The 17506-nt window shown below is 30.7% G+C and overlaps 1 protein-coding gene across 6 annotated transcripts in view; it reads right to left on the reverse strand.

Annotated features, from left to right (window-relative positions):
- LOC106785009 (extended synaptotagmin-2-B) overlaps positions 1–14899 on the reverse strand; it is a 24400-nt gene extending 9501 nt beyond the window's left edge. For 4 of the 6 annotated variants that reach the window (XM_014745107.1, XM_014745105.1, XM_014745106.1 and 1 more), the window contains exons 1-3: positions 8325–9359; positions 5612–5793; positions 1351–1601 (exon numbers count right to left, since the gene is read on the reverse strand). In XM_014745107.1, coding sequence (XP_014600593.1) covers positions 1351–1601; positions 5612–5793; positions 8325–8385 — 494 coding nt within the window. In that variant the 5' untranslated portion in view covers positions 8386–9359. Of the gene's footprint in view, positions 1–1350; positions 1602–5611; positions 5794–6438; positions 6668–8324; positions 9360–14738 lie in introns of those variants that run through there. The other 2 variants (XM_014745109.1, XM_014745108.1) reach the window with 2 other exon arrangements.
- Between the last annotated feature and the right edge of the window lie 2607 nt (positions 14900–17506).

Below are 17506 nucleotides of genomic sequence, written 5' to 3' on the forward strand. Positions count from 1 at the left end.
TTTAATTTAAAATATATTAAATTAGAGGAAACAAAAAATAGGAGAAAAAATTCGATAAAATTTTACAATAAAAAAAAAAAAAATAATAATAAATTAAACATAAATCAATTACAAACAAAAATTCCAACAAAATTGTTAACTAATGCCAGTACTTTTTTGCATATCACTTCGAATCAATTAGATCAATGATCATTCTGTGATCCCATCGATATCATATTTCTCATTCGTTCTCATAAGTTAGAACGTCGAGAAACAGTTTCATTTGGTTTTGTCAACTACTCTGCAGCTCTCTTCTCGTGGTCACAGATTCTATCCTCGTGTTGATGTGTGGGAGAAACGTGAAAGGCAATGGGTGTACGCACAAGGAATGTGGAATGTTTACAAATGCCTATACAGTACTCATTCTCGAACGAGGTTCGTTCACCTATTCTCCGACCACTACATGTGCTCATTATATAGTAGTAATAGTAATAGTAGTAGTAGTAGTAAAAGTAGTAGTAGTAGTAATAGTAGTAGTAGTAAAAGTAGTAGTAGTAGTAAAAATAGTAATAGTAGTAGTAGTAGTAGTAGTATGCGAGAACACACGAGAAAATATAGCTGTATTATATACTTGATGTTCACGATCGTGCGCAATTATCGCGATATGCAATTATTTTAACCGCGTGGGGTAAGCTCCTATTACGATTTATGGTCGTAGAAAAGCATAATCCTAATCAGAGACTTGCGAACATAACTGAATTCCTATACGCAGCTGAAATACCTTACGTAATGTTCTTATCTACATTCCCTATCTACATTTTTTCATTTTCTAACAATTTAGATCAACGATAAAAATAAGGATGTTTTAAGTAATATGTAATATTGATTTTATTATTTATTTCCAAGAAAATCAATTCTATATTCTATTATGTTCTTTCTTTTCTAGCAACTCGTTAGATCAACGATAAGAATGGAATGTTAAAAAGAAATTTGCAAAATAGATTAAAAGCAAAATATGAGAAGAATTTATTTGCTTGTTTTTTATATTATTTAGTTTGATATTAGCATGTTAATTTTAATATTTAAATTGATCAGCAATGATATTCAACTATGACACAAATCACGTGAGACTCCACCCTGTAATACGCATACTCCAGCTATATATTTAATCGATTATGCAGCGTAACTCTCTGTTCCAATTACCGTTAATGGGAACATATCATTTCTACTATATTACACGTGAATTAATGCGTATATTTTTTTAAATCGGTTCATTGCATTGAAAGTTAAGTAAATTAAGTAAAGGGAAAAAATAGAAAAGAAATATTGCATATAAATATTAAAAATTTCTATTCGTTGACGGATACTCACCATTTGTTGAGTAATAAACTAAGCCACTCAGCTGTTTCATCTTTGTACAAGGCTCGTCTTCTTCTTAACCTGGCCAATTCGTTATGAAGAGCTGTTTGAAGTAGTCGCGAGATTCTCGCCTTAACGATTGTACCAACTAATGCCAGAACTAGAACTAACCAGGCTAAGGATAAACCAGCTGCTCCGATTATCCAGGCGATTGTAAGGGCCAATCCAAGGTACAGGGCACCGCGTATTGCTTCTGCATCCCTCTAAAAGACAGAATAAGAAATATAATTCATTAGGTTGACGTATCTCTGAAAAACTAACGGGGTTTATTGAACGTCTTCAAAATGTATTTTCTTTTTTTTTCGAAATTTGATTTATTTTCAATTGAAAAAATATATTAAACATTTGTTACATGACCTAACAAATAATTTTATACCGGCGTGACAGACGTTTGTTCTATCAATGGGGCCACGTGGATCGCTTGTGACCACCCCACAACACTACTATATTATTTTATATTTTATCTTAACATTTTGTGGTCTCTATACAATGCAAAACTTCTTAAACTTATAACAAAGTCAATGTGTGTTAGATAAAATTAAAATAAGATATAATATACAAAAAATCAATGTGTATTTTTCATTTTGTCGTGGTATTAATCGATCGTAAAAACGTCTACCTAAATTAAATATATTCAGAGATAAGATTTAACAAATAGTCAGTTAGAAATGAAAAATACATAGTACCGGTAATGGCCATCAACGTACCTATACGTAAAGAGTTATTTTCTCTTTCTCTTTCGCAGGATATAGGACACGTTTTTGCACATGTCTCACGCAACGTTGCGTGTTTTCTTGTTGAAGGGTTCTATGACGTCATTGAAGGAATGTCATTAACCTTAGATACTGTACGGTCAGATCGTGTTAGCCTGTCTATCTATCGAAGATCAGAACGAATTAACAGTCTTCGTCGTGACTTCGAGCGAAAAAAAAAAATAAAAAAAAGAAAAGATTAAAAAAATAATAAAAAAAAAAAAAAGAAAAAAAGCAGAAAGAAAGAGAGAAAGAGAAAAACCTGTACTCCCTCGTAGTATCTCATAGTACAATCTTTAAAATAAGAAATAAAAAAAAAAAGAAACAATTATGATAATGGAATGAATTAAAAAGGGAACGATATTTTTCTTGTTACAAAATGAAAATCATAAATCCCCGCGCCCCATTCCCATTAAACTCGTATAAAAATATTCACAATATATCATAATATATGCGTGAGTTAAATCGCATAAACGGGATATGATGGCATTAAATTGAATGTTGGTTGGTTAAGAGGAAGGGAAAGATTATGAGGCTCAAAAATGAGGACGCGTAACTCGCGTGAGGGCAGAAAAGAGGATGGAACCGAGAAGCATAAATCCGAATGACAGGCGCAATGACGAATGTCGCGCTGAAATTTCGTGAAAGTTGCAATTATGCGTGCGTTGTGAATAACGGAGAGGAGGAGGAGGATGAGGAGGAAAGGAAAAAAGGAAACAAGGAAAAAAGAAAGAGAAAAAGAAAGAAATAAATAAAGAGAGAGAAAGAGAGAAAGAGAGATAGAGAAAGTGCACTCCACAGAACACTCGAACTTGTCTTCTCGACTGGAGATCGGTTTTCTCTCAAATACTACTCGACCAAGGTGAGATCTCTCGATCATAACGCCTTACCTTGCTCTTTACAATTTACGGATCTCTGCCCTTGACGATATCGAGACGTGCGTTAAATATATATCGCGTTACGTCTCTCTGGAATTCCATTTGAAAACGTACAAAACGAATTGAAATAAAACGAAAACGTTAAGCCGACGCGATTCGTAAAACAAATCTTATTGCAGGAATCCTGATTCATCTTTTTTCTACGATCCAATAACTCGTATTTTCAAGGTTTCCATTTTGTTTTTTTTTTTTCTTTTTTGATGTTTCTTTTTTTCTTTCCGTTTTTAAATGCTCACCGACCTTGATACCATTTATAAGATAAAATATTTATCCTTGAAAATGAAAAATTAAAATGAATTATGTTTCATTCCTGGGGTAGAGTAAAATTTGTTTAGCAAATGTTTTTAAAACGAATATAAAAGTTTCTTATTTTATTATTGAGATAACTTAGATTTTTCTTTTTTCAAGCGTAAGCAAAAATATATAAGTTAGTAGAAACGATCATCGTTGATAACTCGTCCCGCGTTTTTTCGACTTTACGCAATAATAATTGAAGCTGTCCTGACAAGTACGCAACGTGTCATTAATTAGAAAGTCGAGCAATGTTTAAAGGGAACCTATGGGATCGTTAAAATAAACTACGTCTTCTTCGTGTGATACTTTACTTTAATAACCCTAATAACACTCTCTCTGCATGTTACTCTCTCCCTCTCTCTCTCACTCTCTCTCTCTCTCTCTCTTTCCCTTTTTATTTCTCTCTAACGTGCGACACGAATTACATGAACGATCAAAAAGAAATCAAGTGAGCGAAGTGATTTGATTTTTTGTTGTTGCGTCGAGAAAAATTCATAAAAAATTATATCGAACAAAGAAATACCGTGTTTTTCAAGGTACCAGCATTCCACGAAACTTTTATTGTTTTCCACTATCTTCATCAAAATTCGCACTAAATTAGTTTCTTCTTTTTTTTTGTTCTAACTACGAATGTACGTATTTGTGTTTTTATTCTTTTCTTTTTTTCTTCTGTGTTAGCTTTATATACAAGTTCGATTGTTGATTATTTTTATCACAAATATTCACAAAGCACACCTACGTTCGCCAATAGTCTTATTTGTACTGGCAAATCTATTTTTGAACTAACCTAAGCTCTTCTTACGCGGTACGAACCGTCTTGTCTGTAAATCTTTCCGCAATAAATTTCAATATTATTTTCGTAAGATTGTTGTTTTCCCATTCTTTTCTTAAATAATGCATCTTTCTTAAGTAATGAAAATTATTCAACGACAAAATTTGTCCACCAATTTATTCTAATTCTTACATTTATTATTATAACGTATAATCAATAATAACAAAAAAATAAAGTTTAATATAGAAGAGAAATTCTTTGTCGAAGAAAATGAAAAATGATGTTAGGTATGTAAAAAAAAAAAAAAAAGAAAAAAAGGAAGAATATTATCGTCATAGAGGTGGAAAAGTGATTCTTACTAACTCAGCGAATAAGGAAGAAGGTAAGTAAGAACCTAGTGATAAAAATCAGGTTTAAAGTCTCACGGGTGTCGTACCGGAAAGCATTGTCTCCGGTACTTCCCACACGGTGGAAGAATCATTTTCTCTCTTTCGACGTCCTGCAAAATGCAACTTTCCGACATCCAATCTATTTTGATCTGCATTCATTAATTTTAAGACCGCTGAACGTGCAACTAACGTTTACATATTTTCATTTATGTATTCACCAATCTATAAAACCTTCAATGGTCATTTGCATGAACAAAAAAAGAAACTATTCAACATATAATTTGTAACGTATATATATGTATATATATAATAGAAAGAAAAAAGTGATAAGATAAAAAAAATTTGCCAAGTTTTACGAGCGTTAGCGTAGCCAGATTAAATCGACACTGAACTTTTGTTTACGGTCGAAAAAATTTAATAAAAGGGATCAGTAAAAAAACACTTTTTATTAATAAATAATCCAGTAAGCGTATATCGCATTGTTAATCCATTACGGTTCTAATATCGTAACACGATACAGTATTGTACTAAATTCTTAACGAGCGTTTCCTTATTACTTGGAATTCCATAAATATCTTAACACGTATCTTTAATATCTATTCTTTTTTATTCGATAACGATAAATTTCATTTATTAATATTTTAACAAGATTGTTTCAAATGTTTCTTGCTATTTCTTATTAAAGTTCTACATTAGACAATATTTTTTATATCGTTAGTTTGTCAAATTATATTTAATTTATAGAGAAATGTAATCAAGAAGAGTGGACGATCGTATATCATACTCGCATCAGTAAAATAATAATAAATAAAAATGATTACGCGTTTAAAAGATATTAAGAAAAAGTAACAAAAAGAAAAAAACTTCTGGGATGACCCAATTCATATAATAAAAATCAAATCAATGGTATTCGATAATTTTATATAACATTACGAGAACATCGTTAATTACAAATTGTACTCGTTACTAACCTACTCCATATGAGGGTTAGATTTTTGTAGAATTATATTTGCAATGAAAATCTTATGCAATAATATTTGATTTTAATTTTTGTTCTTTTTTATTTACCTGAGTTTTTTGTGCGATGGCTAATGCAAACTCTTCGTCGGGTGCCGGATCGTTGAGTGTCATATTGGCAGATCCTCCTGCAATACCACATGCAGATACACCGTTCAGGGATTTGTTCGAAGCTATTCCGGAAGCTGACGAAGTTTTGACAGGACTTCCGCCTCCAACGACTTCGCGCTTCCCTGAAAACAATAATGGATGGATGATGTTAATCGTGCTCAATCAATTATGTTACGAACGTCATGGAATATTCAACAAAGTTTCTTTGATTTAGAATAACTTACGACGATTTGCATGATTCTAATCCGAATAAAATAGCATAAAATATTATATAAGTATTATTTACAAGTGCATTCATATTTTACGTATCATATTTTATTTTTTTTTAATTTATCGATTTAATGACGTATGTTACGTTTATTAAAATTTGTATAACGATGTAAAACGAATTTATTGATTAAATTAAATAAACAGCTTATTTCACTTTGAAAATGAAATATAATAGACCAATAATGAAAAATTAATTTATTGACTGCAACGCGCAAAATCAGGTTTGATTAATCAAATTTTATGAAATGCAACATACGCCCTTTTAATCACTTATAAAATTATATCTTAATTTTAATGATTGAATTTTTTAATATCAAACACTTAAATGTAATTAATAAAAGTAATATTTTCACGGGGAAAATCAAGGAAAAGCAATTTGCTTAGAAAAGTGAATGTTAAATTGATGAAAACGTTTAATTAGAAAGATGTGAGAATTCAAGGACGAGAATAGGATGTTTGAACAATTAACGATGCAACCACGCTCATAATGAATTCACCCTCATTCCTTGCAATGTCACGAAAGGCTAACTAAATTCCCGTGAAACCCGTGTACTGTGATTTCTCGAAGAAAATCATTTCTAACTCGTGGTAGCTTTTGATCTTAACTTTTTGACGTAACGATTAACCGAAAATTAAACACCAAAATTTCAATCGATAATCAAAGATAGTAATAATCAGAACGATAAGAAATGAAAAAGGTTTAACACTGTTTCCTGATAGACACCGATACTTCAAATGAAATGTCAGAAGATATCCATCGTAATGCGCTTACAAAGAGGAACAAAGAAAGATAATCGAGGACATGGCCTTGACATTATAAAGACACCTTAGACTGAATTTATATCCTAACCCTTTCGCCTTTCATGATTTCTAATGATATTACGATCCCTTTTTAATTAAATATTACGACAACAACAACAACAACAACAACAGCAACGCGACAAAAATAAAAATAATAATAATAAAAATATACGAAGTAAGGGAAAAGAGAGAAAAAAAAAAAAGAAATAGGAAAAATTTATAGAAAAAGATATGATCAAGATTGTTCGGTCATACTTTAACATCATATACCGTTACTTTCAAGCATTCTATTTGATTATGTATAATACATCTATGATGTATGTATATATGTACATAAATGCATACCCATGTACTCACTATGCCTTATAACAATTCCAGCGTTATTAGGCGATTTAAAAATCATTACTTAGTATATTACGGTACTTTTCTCTGTTCGTTTCTTTACCATGCATGTATGTATGTAGATCAAGATTAACAATACAATTTTTATTTATATGAAACACACTTCAGAGTCGAAAATAACGTTTGCCAAGAATCATAAGAATATTAAATATATAATATACATATAACTCGACTATCCAACTTGGCCCTAACATCGCGTGATGATAATCTTTTTTTCAAGCAGACCTATACTCATAATAAATAGCACTATATTATATTTTATATATCCTGCACATATTACATACACAGACACAAATATATATATATGTATGTATCGATCAAATGAGATACTAGATCGCGAATCGTAAGAGTTCGTTTCTCGTACAGTAACAAGTTACTGTACAAGTTGTTACCATTACGTTTAGGTATCAACACTATAATGTAAAAGGATAAAAATAAGGTCATTTATCTATTTTTCATTCTATTTCTTTATCTCTCAATTAAATCATACAAAAGGGAAGATACATTACCTTTTAAAACTTTGAAATTGAGTGCCGATTTCCGTAAAAATTGAATACACCGATCAATTTTAAAACGATTTATATTAAATGTTAATAAATTGAATAATATTTTAACAGATTTCAGCATCTTCCGATATTTATATTGATCTTGTATAATTTTTATCCCCAATATAAGATAAATAGTTGAAACGAACTTTCTTATTGTGATACATCTTACAAACTACTATTAGAAACATGGAGAAATATTATGTCAGGTTGTGGTTAAAAATAATAGACGAGATTTAAAATAAATGGCAATTCGAAGAAAACTATTCATTCTTTGATAAAAATAGTATTAGAAAATATAAAACATAGTACTCGTATAAGTTTTTGTTGATAAATAAATCTACCTTGGTTACTATAAAAAGGCATTGATTTTTTTTCCATATAAATATCTTGCATACTCTCTGAATTTACGTAGCGATTTCAAACTATGGACCGGTAGTCGTATATACGTATATATATATATATANTATGCACGAAGTGTATCATACATTGATACATTTAAACGTTGAATTACGTGTATACGTATATATATATATATATATATGTATGTATACACGGAAGAATGATAATTACGGTAAAATCACTTTTATTCTTTGAAAGATTGTGTTCAGTGAACGGTGCGTTCGCTGCTCTACCTTTTTTCAGGGATGCTCCTCGCTTGAGATGCCTCGCCATGAAGGTTGAAAGTAGTTGCATTATTTTCTTTTTTCCTTTTCTTTACCAGCTAAACTTTTCCCGTTTCACCTGGTCACTCTCTCCGTATTTCTCGCCATAATAGTTATGAGGTTTATCGATCGGTAAACTTAAGAAACAGGTTACACCTTAAATATCGATCCTTCATTGTCGACACCTTTTTCTTTTTCCCCCTTTTTTTTTCTTCTTCTTTTCTTTTTATTTTCCTTATACGAAAACTACGTATATCTATATGCGTGCGTGCATATGTAGAACAAACGATTTTGTACGCGTCCAATTTGAATAGAAAGCGTTCGATTATGGGAAAGAAAGTTGTACGACGTTTATCGCGAAAGATTCTATAATTCTATAATCGTTTAGAAAGATATTAAAATCGATCGATATAATAAACTTTTAACTTTATTAAATCGCGATCACCATCGAATATTATTTATAGTTATTGTTTTATGCATGTAAAAATGATACTTTCCTCGAGATATTTTTGTATTAATATATTGAAAACTCTGCATCTCGGTTAGTAACGATTATTCTAACAATGAATACGCATTTTTTTTATTAATGACTAGATTGTGTATTTAAATGATACGTGCTAATTTTTATTTATACTTGTACTAATGTTAAAAAACGTTATTTGCATTTCCATATGTTACCAATGAATTATTTTATAAGTCATAGGAAACAATATTAACATACAAAATTAATGACGAATTAAACGACTTTCGTGTTAGTTATTTTCTAAAAATAAATCCAAATTTTATAATCCTTCCTTTTTATTTGTACAATGGAAAAAAAAAAAAAAGAAAACGTGGTTGAAGACTATCGTAAATACGAGATGATAAAAATTAGACGAACGTTTTGATGCACGAGTTTGTTAATCAATGATTTTTTGGAGAACACGTGGTACCGATAAATTTGGCGGGAAATATTGGAAGTTCGCGTTAGGTACGAGTATGTATAGCACGTTCCTTCACGAAGGAGCCAGGATCAACTAACATAAGGTTTTTCTTTCCTAGCGTAAGAAGGAAGGATCTGTTGCGCGCTTGCGCAACCCTTCCTTTCCTGGAACATCAACCACTTCGATCTTTTGTATACGTACATTGCAAAATAAAGCTTGTCGTGTCATAAACATAGAATTTAAAATCTTTTATTTTAAAAAATAAAGAAAGAAAAAAAAGAAATATACCTATATAAGTAAATTAATCATTACCATTAGTTGATATTTTTTTTTTAATATTAATTTTTTAAATATTAATATCACATAAATATTTGGATATCCATTTTTTTAGTACTTCATTTGAAGAAATAATATTTTATCACTCCTTTCAAATTAAATTGAATGAAATACAATACGTATAAACAACATATATATAATGGTATGGTATATAAATATAATAATCAATAAATATATTTATATAATTTATCTCTCTAATAAAATAAAATGTTCATTTTATATAAAATTTATTCTATGAAATTCACTTAAACTTAAGATGAAAAATCGTGATGACAGATTGTTAAAGCCACCCACGACCTTCGTAAACCCACAAGAAAATTTCTTTCAAAGTCATGCTTGTTTCACATACCATCGGCGATCGGTTTCATTCATCTCATTATCCTATTCGGTCGTATTCGCGGTCGACCTTTCGTAATTTAACAAGTTCCATGGTTATCGAAGCGTGGCTAACGCTCGACTATGATCGTAGCTGCGAACAGCAAGGTGTACAACTACGGTGCCATTACTAGCCACGATTACACATTTTAAAATTCCAATGCACTATACACGTTGTGCGCTATTATAGTATACCAAAAAGGAAGAGAAAAAAATACTCATAGAGTTACGGTGTCGGATATCTTCACCCTTGGCCAACCAATAAACCACCAATCCACGCTTATTTTCACTTTGATTTTCTTAACGATTACTATATCTTCTAAAATTCCCAATATACGCTATTATTACATTACCGATAAGTAATTTTCTAACATTTTTTTTCCATTTATAATAATACGAAATTATTTCTAATAATGCACGATTTCATGTTTGATTAATATATTTAATTGTAATATAATTTGATTATTTGTTAAATTAACACGCATACACGCACTATTCAATGTTTAACGATAAAAGGATCAAAATGTATTTTTAATTTAAAAAAATAACGTAAATATTGTTATAATATACGCGAATACATGATTGATCCCAATGTTTATTTTTAAAATAATTTTTTTCAATTCTAAAAAATTGCAAGTTGATATAATTTAAGAAATATAATATAAGATTAATAGAAAATTTTAGAAATATATATATATATATATATATATTATATTGATTAAAATAAAATTACAAGTAAAAGGAAATAATTCTATATTTCCTTGATGTTCCTTCCCTTGAATAAAATGTAAGAGAAAAATATTACCTATATCTTCATCGTATGTGTCGTGCCAACATCATCCCATATGTACAATATGTACGATGCCCGTCCATGCGATTAATCGCAACGGTAAATAATTTGATAAACGACCTGCCGAGAGAAGGATGAAAATATGCAGATTTCACACTTGATATTTTTCTTAGACCGTTATCATCGTAACTAACGATTAAACGTATAATACATTTTAGAAGGGTTTGAAATCGATACAAATAAATATAATACAAAGAACAAAAAAACAAAAAGAAAAGAAGAAGATATTTTGATATCAACGTTATAAAAATTGAGAAACAGTATATATTATATCTATATTCGAATACTCACAACTTATCATAATTATTAAAAAACTTGCTTGACACTTCGATCGATTATTAATTATACTAATGGCTTAGAAATAGAAGATTACAATCCTATCGGGACTTAAACATATTATAAATGAAATCTGAAGTATGTATGTCTATGTTCTCTTGAATAACAAGTAGCAACAGCAGTAGAACGGACTTGAGTTCATTATTAAATCGATATTAAGTATAGGAGTGCAGAAACTCTGACGATAATTTATCAAGAAAGACCCTGCGTGTATTCCATACATGTACACGCTTTAGACGCCGTGTACCGTTCGATATACCGCATCCTGTCGTACGATGAACCGTTCTTCGATTATTATTTAATTATAATTAATCAAACAAAGACAAAAAATTAATGAAAACTAAATGCAAAAATATTATAAAAAATTAATTTTATAATTTGTCATACATATTTAATATTATTTATATTATAAAATAAATCACATCAAACAAATTTATATTATTTTTTGACTTACAATTAAGCCACCATAGTAATTAAACCGGCAAATTTATATTATAGGAAAAATACGTGATACACTATTATTTTCAATCATATAATTGAATAATAATATGTGATTGTGATAATAATATGATTTTATAATAAAAATTAATGATAAACAAAAGATACGGAAACGTTTCAAGTTTCTTTTAACACGAAACGATATAAAATGGAATATAATTAAAAAAAAAAAAAAAAAAAAAAAGAAACATTTTCCTATATAGAATTAGATGAAAGAGGAGAGTACGATGAAAGTTAATTTTATGATAAAATTATCTGAGATAAATATTATTTCGTATTTTCGTACCAAAAGGATTATTCAAAAATGTTCCTAACAAAAATGAAGAAAAAAAAAAAGAGAAATAATATAAAAGATGACAATTAGTTAATAAAATTATCCGACGTGAGAATGATTTTTCGAGTTTTCGGTGGAATACAAAAAACCAAATGAATGAATAAATAAATAAATAAAAAGAGAGACAACATATATCCGTGAGATGAGCGATGTGGTAATGGACTGGAGCCGTTCAGTCGGTCACATTGCTTACGAGCTACTACCAGTTTGTCGTTGTCGACCTCTCCCTTTCTCTCTCTCTCTCTCTCTCTCTCTCTCTCTTTCTCTTTTTCTCTCTTTTTCTCCCTTACTCACTAACTCTTTTATTTCTTTCACCAAGCCAACATCTGTCTTACGCGGCATGCCCTACTACGTTCATACTTGCAGCACAAACTGCCACGAACGTTCTCCAGTACGCATAACGACCCGTAGAAGAAGAAGAACGAACGAACGAACGAACGAACGAAGACGAAGACGAAGACGAAGATGAAGTAAAAGAAAAAGAAAAAGAAGAGAAAAGAAGTGAAATAAGAGGAGGAAGAGTAGGAAGAGTAGGAAGAGGAGGAGGAGGAAGAGGGAAGGAAGAAGATCGACTTTATGGTGCAAGGTGCACGCTCTTCCCGCCTCGGGAATTTCAGAGAAATTCTTCGAGGAAAAAGTCCCAACCTCTCAGCGTTGCACCGCGAGTTACTTGTGATCGTCCAAGAACAACTGAAAGAAAGCTGAAACTCTGACATTGAAAGAAAGAGAGAGAGAGAGAGAAATTCAACATACTTCAAAACTAACTTGAATTGTTTGACCTAACTATGTGAACACATTTTCTATACCACTTTCACGCATGCAGGTAAACAAATTCGTTGGCTGCTTGCTTAAATACTCAAATGAAAGCCGCGTTTGTACTTATCTAATATAATATCTCATTTTTCTCACAGACACACATATATTGTAATATGTGACGTGTTTTAAACACGAATGAAAATCAGAAATGATATTATATCTATTTTCTCTTATGTGTTATCTCAATAAAATTCAATTTTTAACGTACGTATCTCAATTCAAAAAAAAAAAAAAAAAAAAAAAAGAAAAAGTGATACGATTGTTAACGAATAAAAAGATATAGAAAGTTGATATAATAAACATAATGAATATGTAAATATTGCAGAAGAATTTCACACGAATGTGTATCCGAATACTCTTCGCATGTCAGGAATATCAGTGAAAGGATATTTGTTAGAAATAAATGATATAAATATGCAAGCGATGTCGTTAAATTCCTTGAACTCCTCCCTCGCACGTGCCTAGGAGTTTGACTAAAACGTTAAGAGTATTTAAATATACTAACGTACCATGAGAATAGGTATTCTCATGTATTCTCGTGAATAATGTTGTATCTGTCTTCTTCTCTTTCTCTCTCTCTCTCTCTCTCTCTCTCTCTCTTTCTCTGTGTTTTCCCAAATGCAAGACTAGGGGAATATGTATATGGTAAAAAAAAGAAAGTAATGTGGAGTGAAGAGAAAAAGATAGTTTGGAGTCCGGAACGTTAGTAAACCTTTCGAGAACCTGTTTCCGCTTTTGTCGAAAGAATCGACAGCCTTCGGACAGCTTCCTATTCTATTCTCATTTACATATTTACACTGTAAGTTCGTTTCGAAAAAGGGGAGTCGATGAAACTCCTCTTTTTTTTCATCTTCTTCTTCTTCTACTTCTTCTTCTCCTTCTGTTTATTTTACTCTTTTTAATTTTTTTATTTTGATTTTTATTCGTGCGTCGCGCTAAATTAACGGGATTTAAACTTAAATCATTTCAATTGAAAATCTAATTACTTCGAAGTAATATTAGATCATCGTGTAAATCGCGTGAAAATACAAATTAAAAAAAGAGAGAGAGAGAGAGAGAGAGAGAGAAACATATTGATCGTCAGTATCGACGAGTTCTACGAGTATTTATTATTAAACCGCACACGTGTGTACACGCGTATAGTAGACCTATTTTTCAGGCATGCATCGTAACGTTTCATTGATATCACAATTCTCATCGTTTTACAATAATAAGATAGATATTTGCAGAGAAACATTGGCAATAATAATAATCTCGAAAGAATATTAAAACTTGAACAAAAAATATTCTTTTCGTCGTACTCTCAGAAAAAAAAAAAAGAAAAACTCCTTTTTCGTCTCATTCAATCATAGAACTTCTGAAATGTACGTTTAATATTTATCGATTAAAATTAATTCAATTCTTCAAGAATCTACACAGATCTTTCAATGAATTTAAACAAAACGAAAATTATAAAAAAAAAAAAAGAAACTTATTAAAAAATACGAGAAAACAAAATAATAAAAATCTTTTAAAAGTTGACCGCGAGAGATGCGTATGGTCGGATCGTAAAACTACGGAATTCCTCTCGAGATCCGACTTTCTAACTCTCATCTTTGTCGATCTCTCGATCAAACGGTCTAAAATGTTCGATAAATCGACAATAAATCATCGCTTACATTACATATAGGTATTATTCGAATTTCAAATCTTTCCTGATGATCTAGAAAATCATTTCTATGAAAAAATTGTGAAGGAAAAAAATCCCTGAAAAAGATCCAAACAACACACGAGCACAGCGGGCAGGCAAGCAGACAGGTAGGCAGGCAGGTAAACGCACGCAAACATACGAAAATATACAGAAAACATTCGGAAATACACGCATAAATATATTAGTAAATAATAAAATGAATGAATCTGCGCTGGCGCAAACCTACCTCGTGTTTTCTTACGTCTTCATGTTTCTCCTGGTATATGTATACGTGTTTGTTGTGTGTGTGTACGTGTGTGTCCGACGTTTGCGCTGAGCGCCGATTTTGAATTTCCACAATGGTCACATCTCCACGTTCGTTATTGCCTTCGGATTTGTTGGAAATATTACACGACACTTTTCTCTGTCTCTCTCTCTCTCTCTCTCTCTCTCTTTCTCTCTCTCTGATTATATTTTTCAAAATATATATTTATGAAATGTAATAGATAGAAAAATTAAGTTAAATAACGAGCGAGCTCAGAAAACGCGGCCGTTCCTGGCCACGAGCACGGCAACACTGACCTGCCACTACCGAGAGAGAGGAAAGAGAACCGACTAACTGAACTTCTCCTCTCCAGACCGTTCCCTTCTTTGTCTTCTTCTTCTTCTACTTCTTCTTCTTCTTCTTCTTCTTCTCCTTCTACTTCTTTTGCCTCTTCTTCTTCTTCTTCTATCTCTTTTTTTGGTTCTTCCACTTCTTCCGGTTCTTCCTCTTCTTTTAATTCCTATTTTTCTTCCACTTTTTTTTTATTTTATCATCTTCAATTTTCATTTACTTCTTCTACAACTTTTTTCTATTTATTCTTCTTCAATTATTTTCTTCTTTTTCTTCTTCTACTTCTATGTTCTTGTTGTTGTTGCCGTAGTTTTTCAAATTGTTTCTTTCCACGTGTCCTCTTTTTATACACATTTACTTTTTCTTTTTCTCTTTTCCATCACTGACAAACACACACGTACACAAACCAACCCTGATTAAGTAGTTTCTTTCATGTCTATCACTAGTTGCTATCTCTTTTGTATTATTTTTAACTTTCTCGCTACCTGTGATATGATAACACTTGTGTCACAAGAATCTTTTAACTCATTGTCAATCTAATATTATTTATAAAATAAAGATTTAAATGATAAAATACGATACATTGGCTTTACCTTCAATTTGTATCCGATTGTTCTTTAGAACATGTCTAAATAATTTTTTTAAATATTCATAATATTTATTTGTGTGTGTGTGTGTGTGTGCTTGGTTAATAAATATTTTTCTTTTTTTTTTATTTGAAAACGTTGGACATCTTACATCTAAATAAATTACATTTTTAATATTTTTCTAATATCTTCTGTCTAAATAAATACCAATATTTCTTAAATAAATAATTTCAACATTGCTAATTAACTATAATCTAATAATAATCTAAATAATATCTATTTATTTACAAATAAATACAAATGAAAAAGAAAAAAGAAAGAAAAATTTCACAAATCGTAATAAACTTTCCAAACGTTCTAATACAACATTCAAAATATGTATCTATTTTTATACGTAAGTACATATGTGAAAGTACTCGAAGGCTGTTGAGTCTTACAATTAGTTACTTCTAATCACGAGATATTGAAAGGCCTTACCAGTTTTCTTTGTATGTATTATTAGTTTATACTACTAGCATTAATGAAACTTTCCATGAATACACATGATGCTCTACTAAAGAGGAAATATTCTCTCTCTCTCTATCTATCTTTCTTTTTTTCTTACTTCAAAAGGGTTGATGAAGTTACGGAAATACTTTCAGAAGCCATAAGAATTAAGAGAATATGAAACGCGTGAGGGACATAGATATATTTTCCACACACGCGTTTATATTTCCCGTATCAAATTAAAATAAAAAACACATTATAATCGTATCTACGTGCACATAAAAAAAATACGTGTTCGATCAAACACAAATTTGAGCAATTAATTGAAGTATTAAAATCAATTTTTTTTTATTTTCCTACTTAAAATGATTTTTCTCGTAAGAAATAAATTGTATCTCGAATTATTCACTGACAAACAATAGAACGAGTCGAAATAAAATGAATCATCAAACTCGATTTCGTGTTACCCTAAATTCATAGAACTAAAATCATATAACATTAAAAATGGATGCACGACAGCACAGCATTGAACTCACCATTGGCGTGTTATTATTTGAAACTAAAGAATAAATGTCGATATTTTAAATTAAAAACTATAGGATAATCCAAGGACACGTTAACGTCACACGTTAGTTGGGGTTTTCAAGTCTCTTTGAGTAATCCCATGGAAAAAGGCATAGTGTTCTTGTTCCATGGGGAACGTATTGTTGCCATCGTCAGCTGCACCGCTTTAAACGAGCACGAACGTTCGTTCGTTCGAACGAAGCTAACATGCACGCACTCACAGGGGGAACGGGGGTTGCCTTGTACTGCGTAGAAGAAACAGGAAAGGGGAGGAAAGAAAGAAAGAGAAAAAGAAAGATAAATAATAAGAGTAAGAGAGAAAAAGAGATAGAGAGAGTGAGATAGAATAAAAGAAAAAGAGGGTTTCTACTCCCCATTGTCCCTAGTGTGTCTGCATACTAGTTTCACTCGACGATAATTGCCACCATAAATTGACTATCAACGAACATAAATGTCCTTCCTTAATTATCACCATCTTAATAAGGAACAAACGTTCTTTCTAAATTACGAGATTGCATTAAAGTTAAAAAGTTTTATTTATGGTTTTAATCGTTCCCGAGTTTGTTGATGCCCAATCTAAATAGCAGTCGGTCCTTCTTGCTAATATAATTTATAGTTATTTAAAGAAAAATTATATAATTTCCTAATTTCTAGTCAGCAAGACACCTTATCCAACAATTTTTAAGTTTAAAAATAGTTTAGAAATATAATTGAGTAATTAAGAAAAGTATTAATTTGTTAAAAATTGATTTAAATGTTAAA

The sequence above is a fragment of the Polistes canadensis genome, unplaced genomic scaffold (assembly GCF_001313835.1).
Source record: "Polistes canadensis isolate GaletaPanama2010 unplaced genomic scaffold, ASM131383v1 scaffold_43, whole genome shotgun sequence".
Taxonomy (NCBI): Eukaryota; Metazoa; Arthropoda; class Insecta; order Hymenoptera; family Vespidae; genus Polistes; species Polistes canadensis.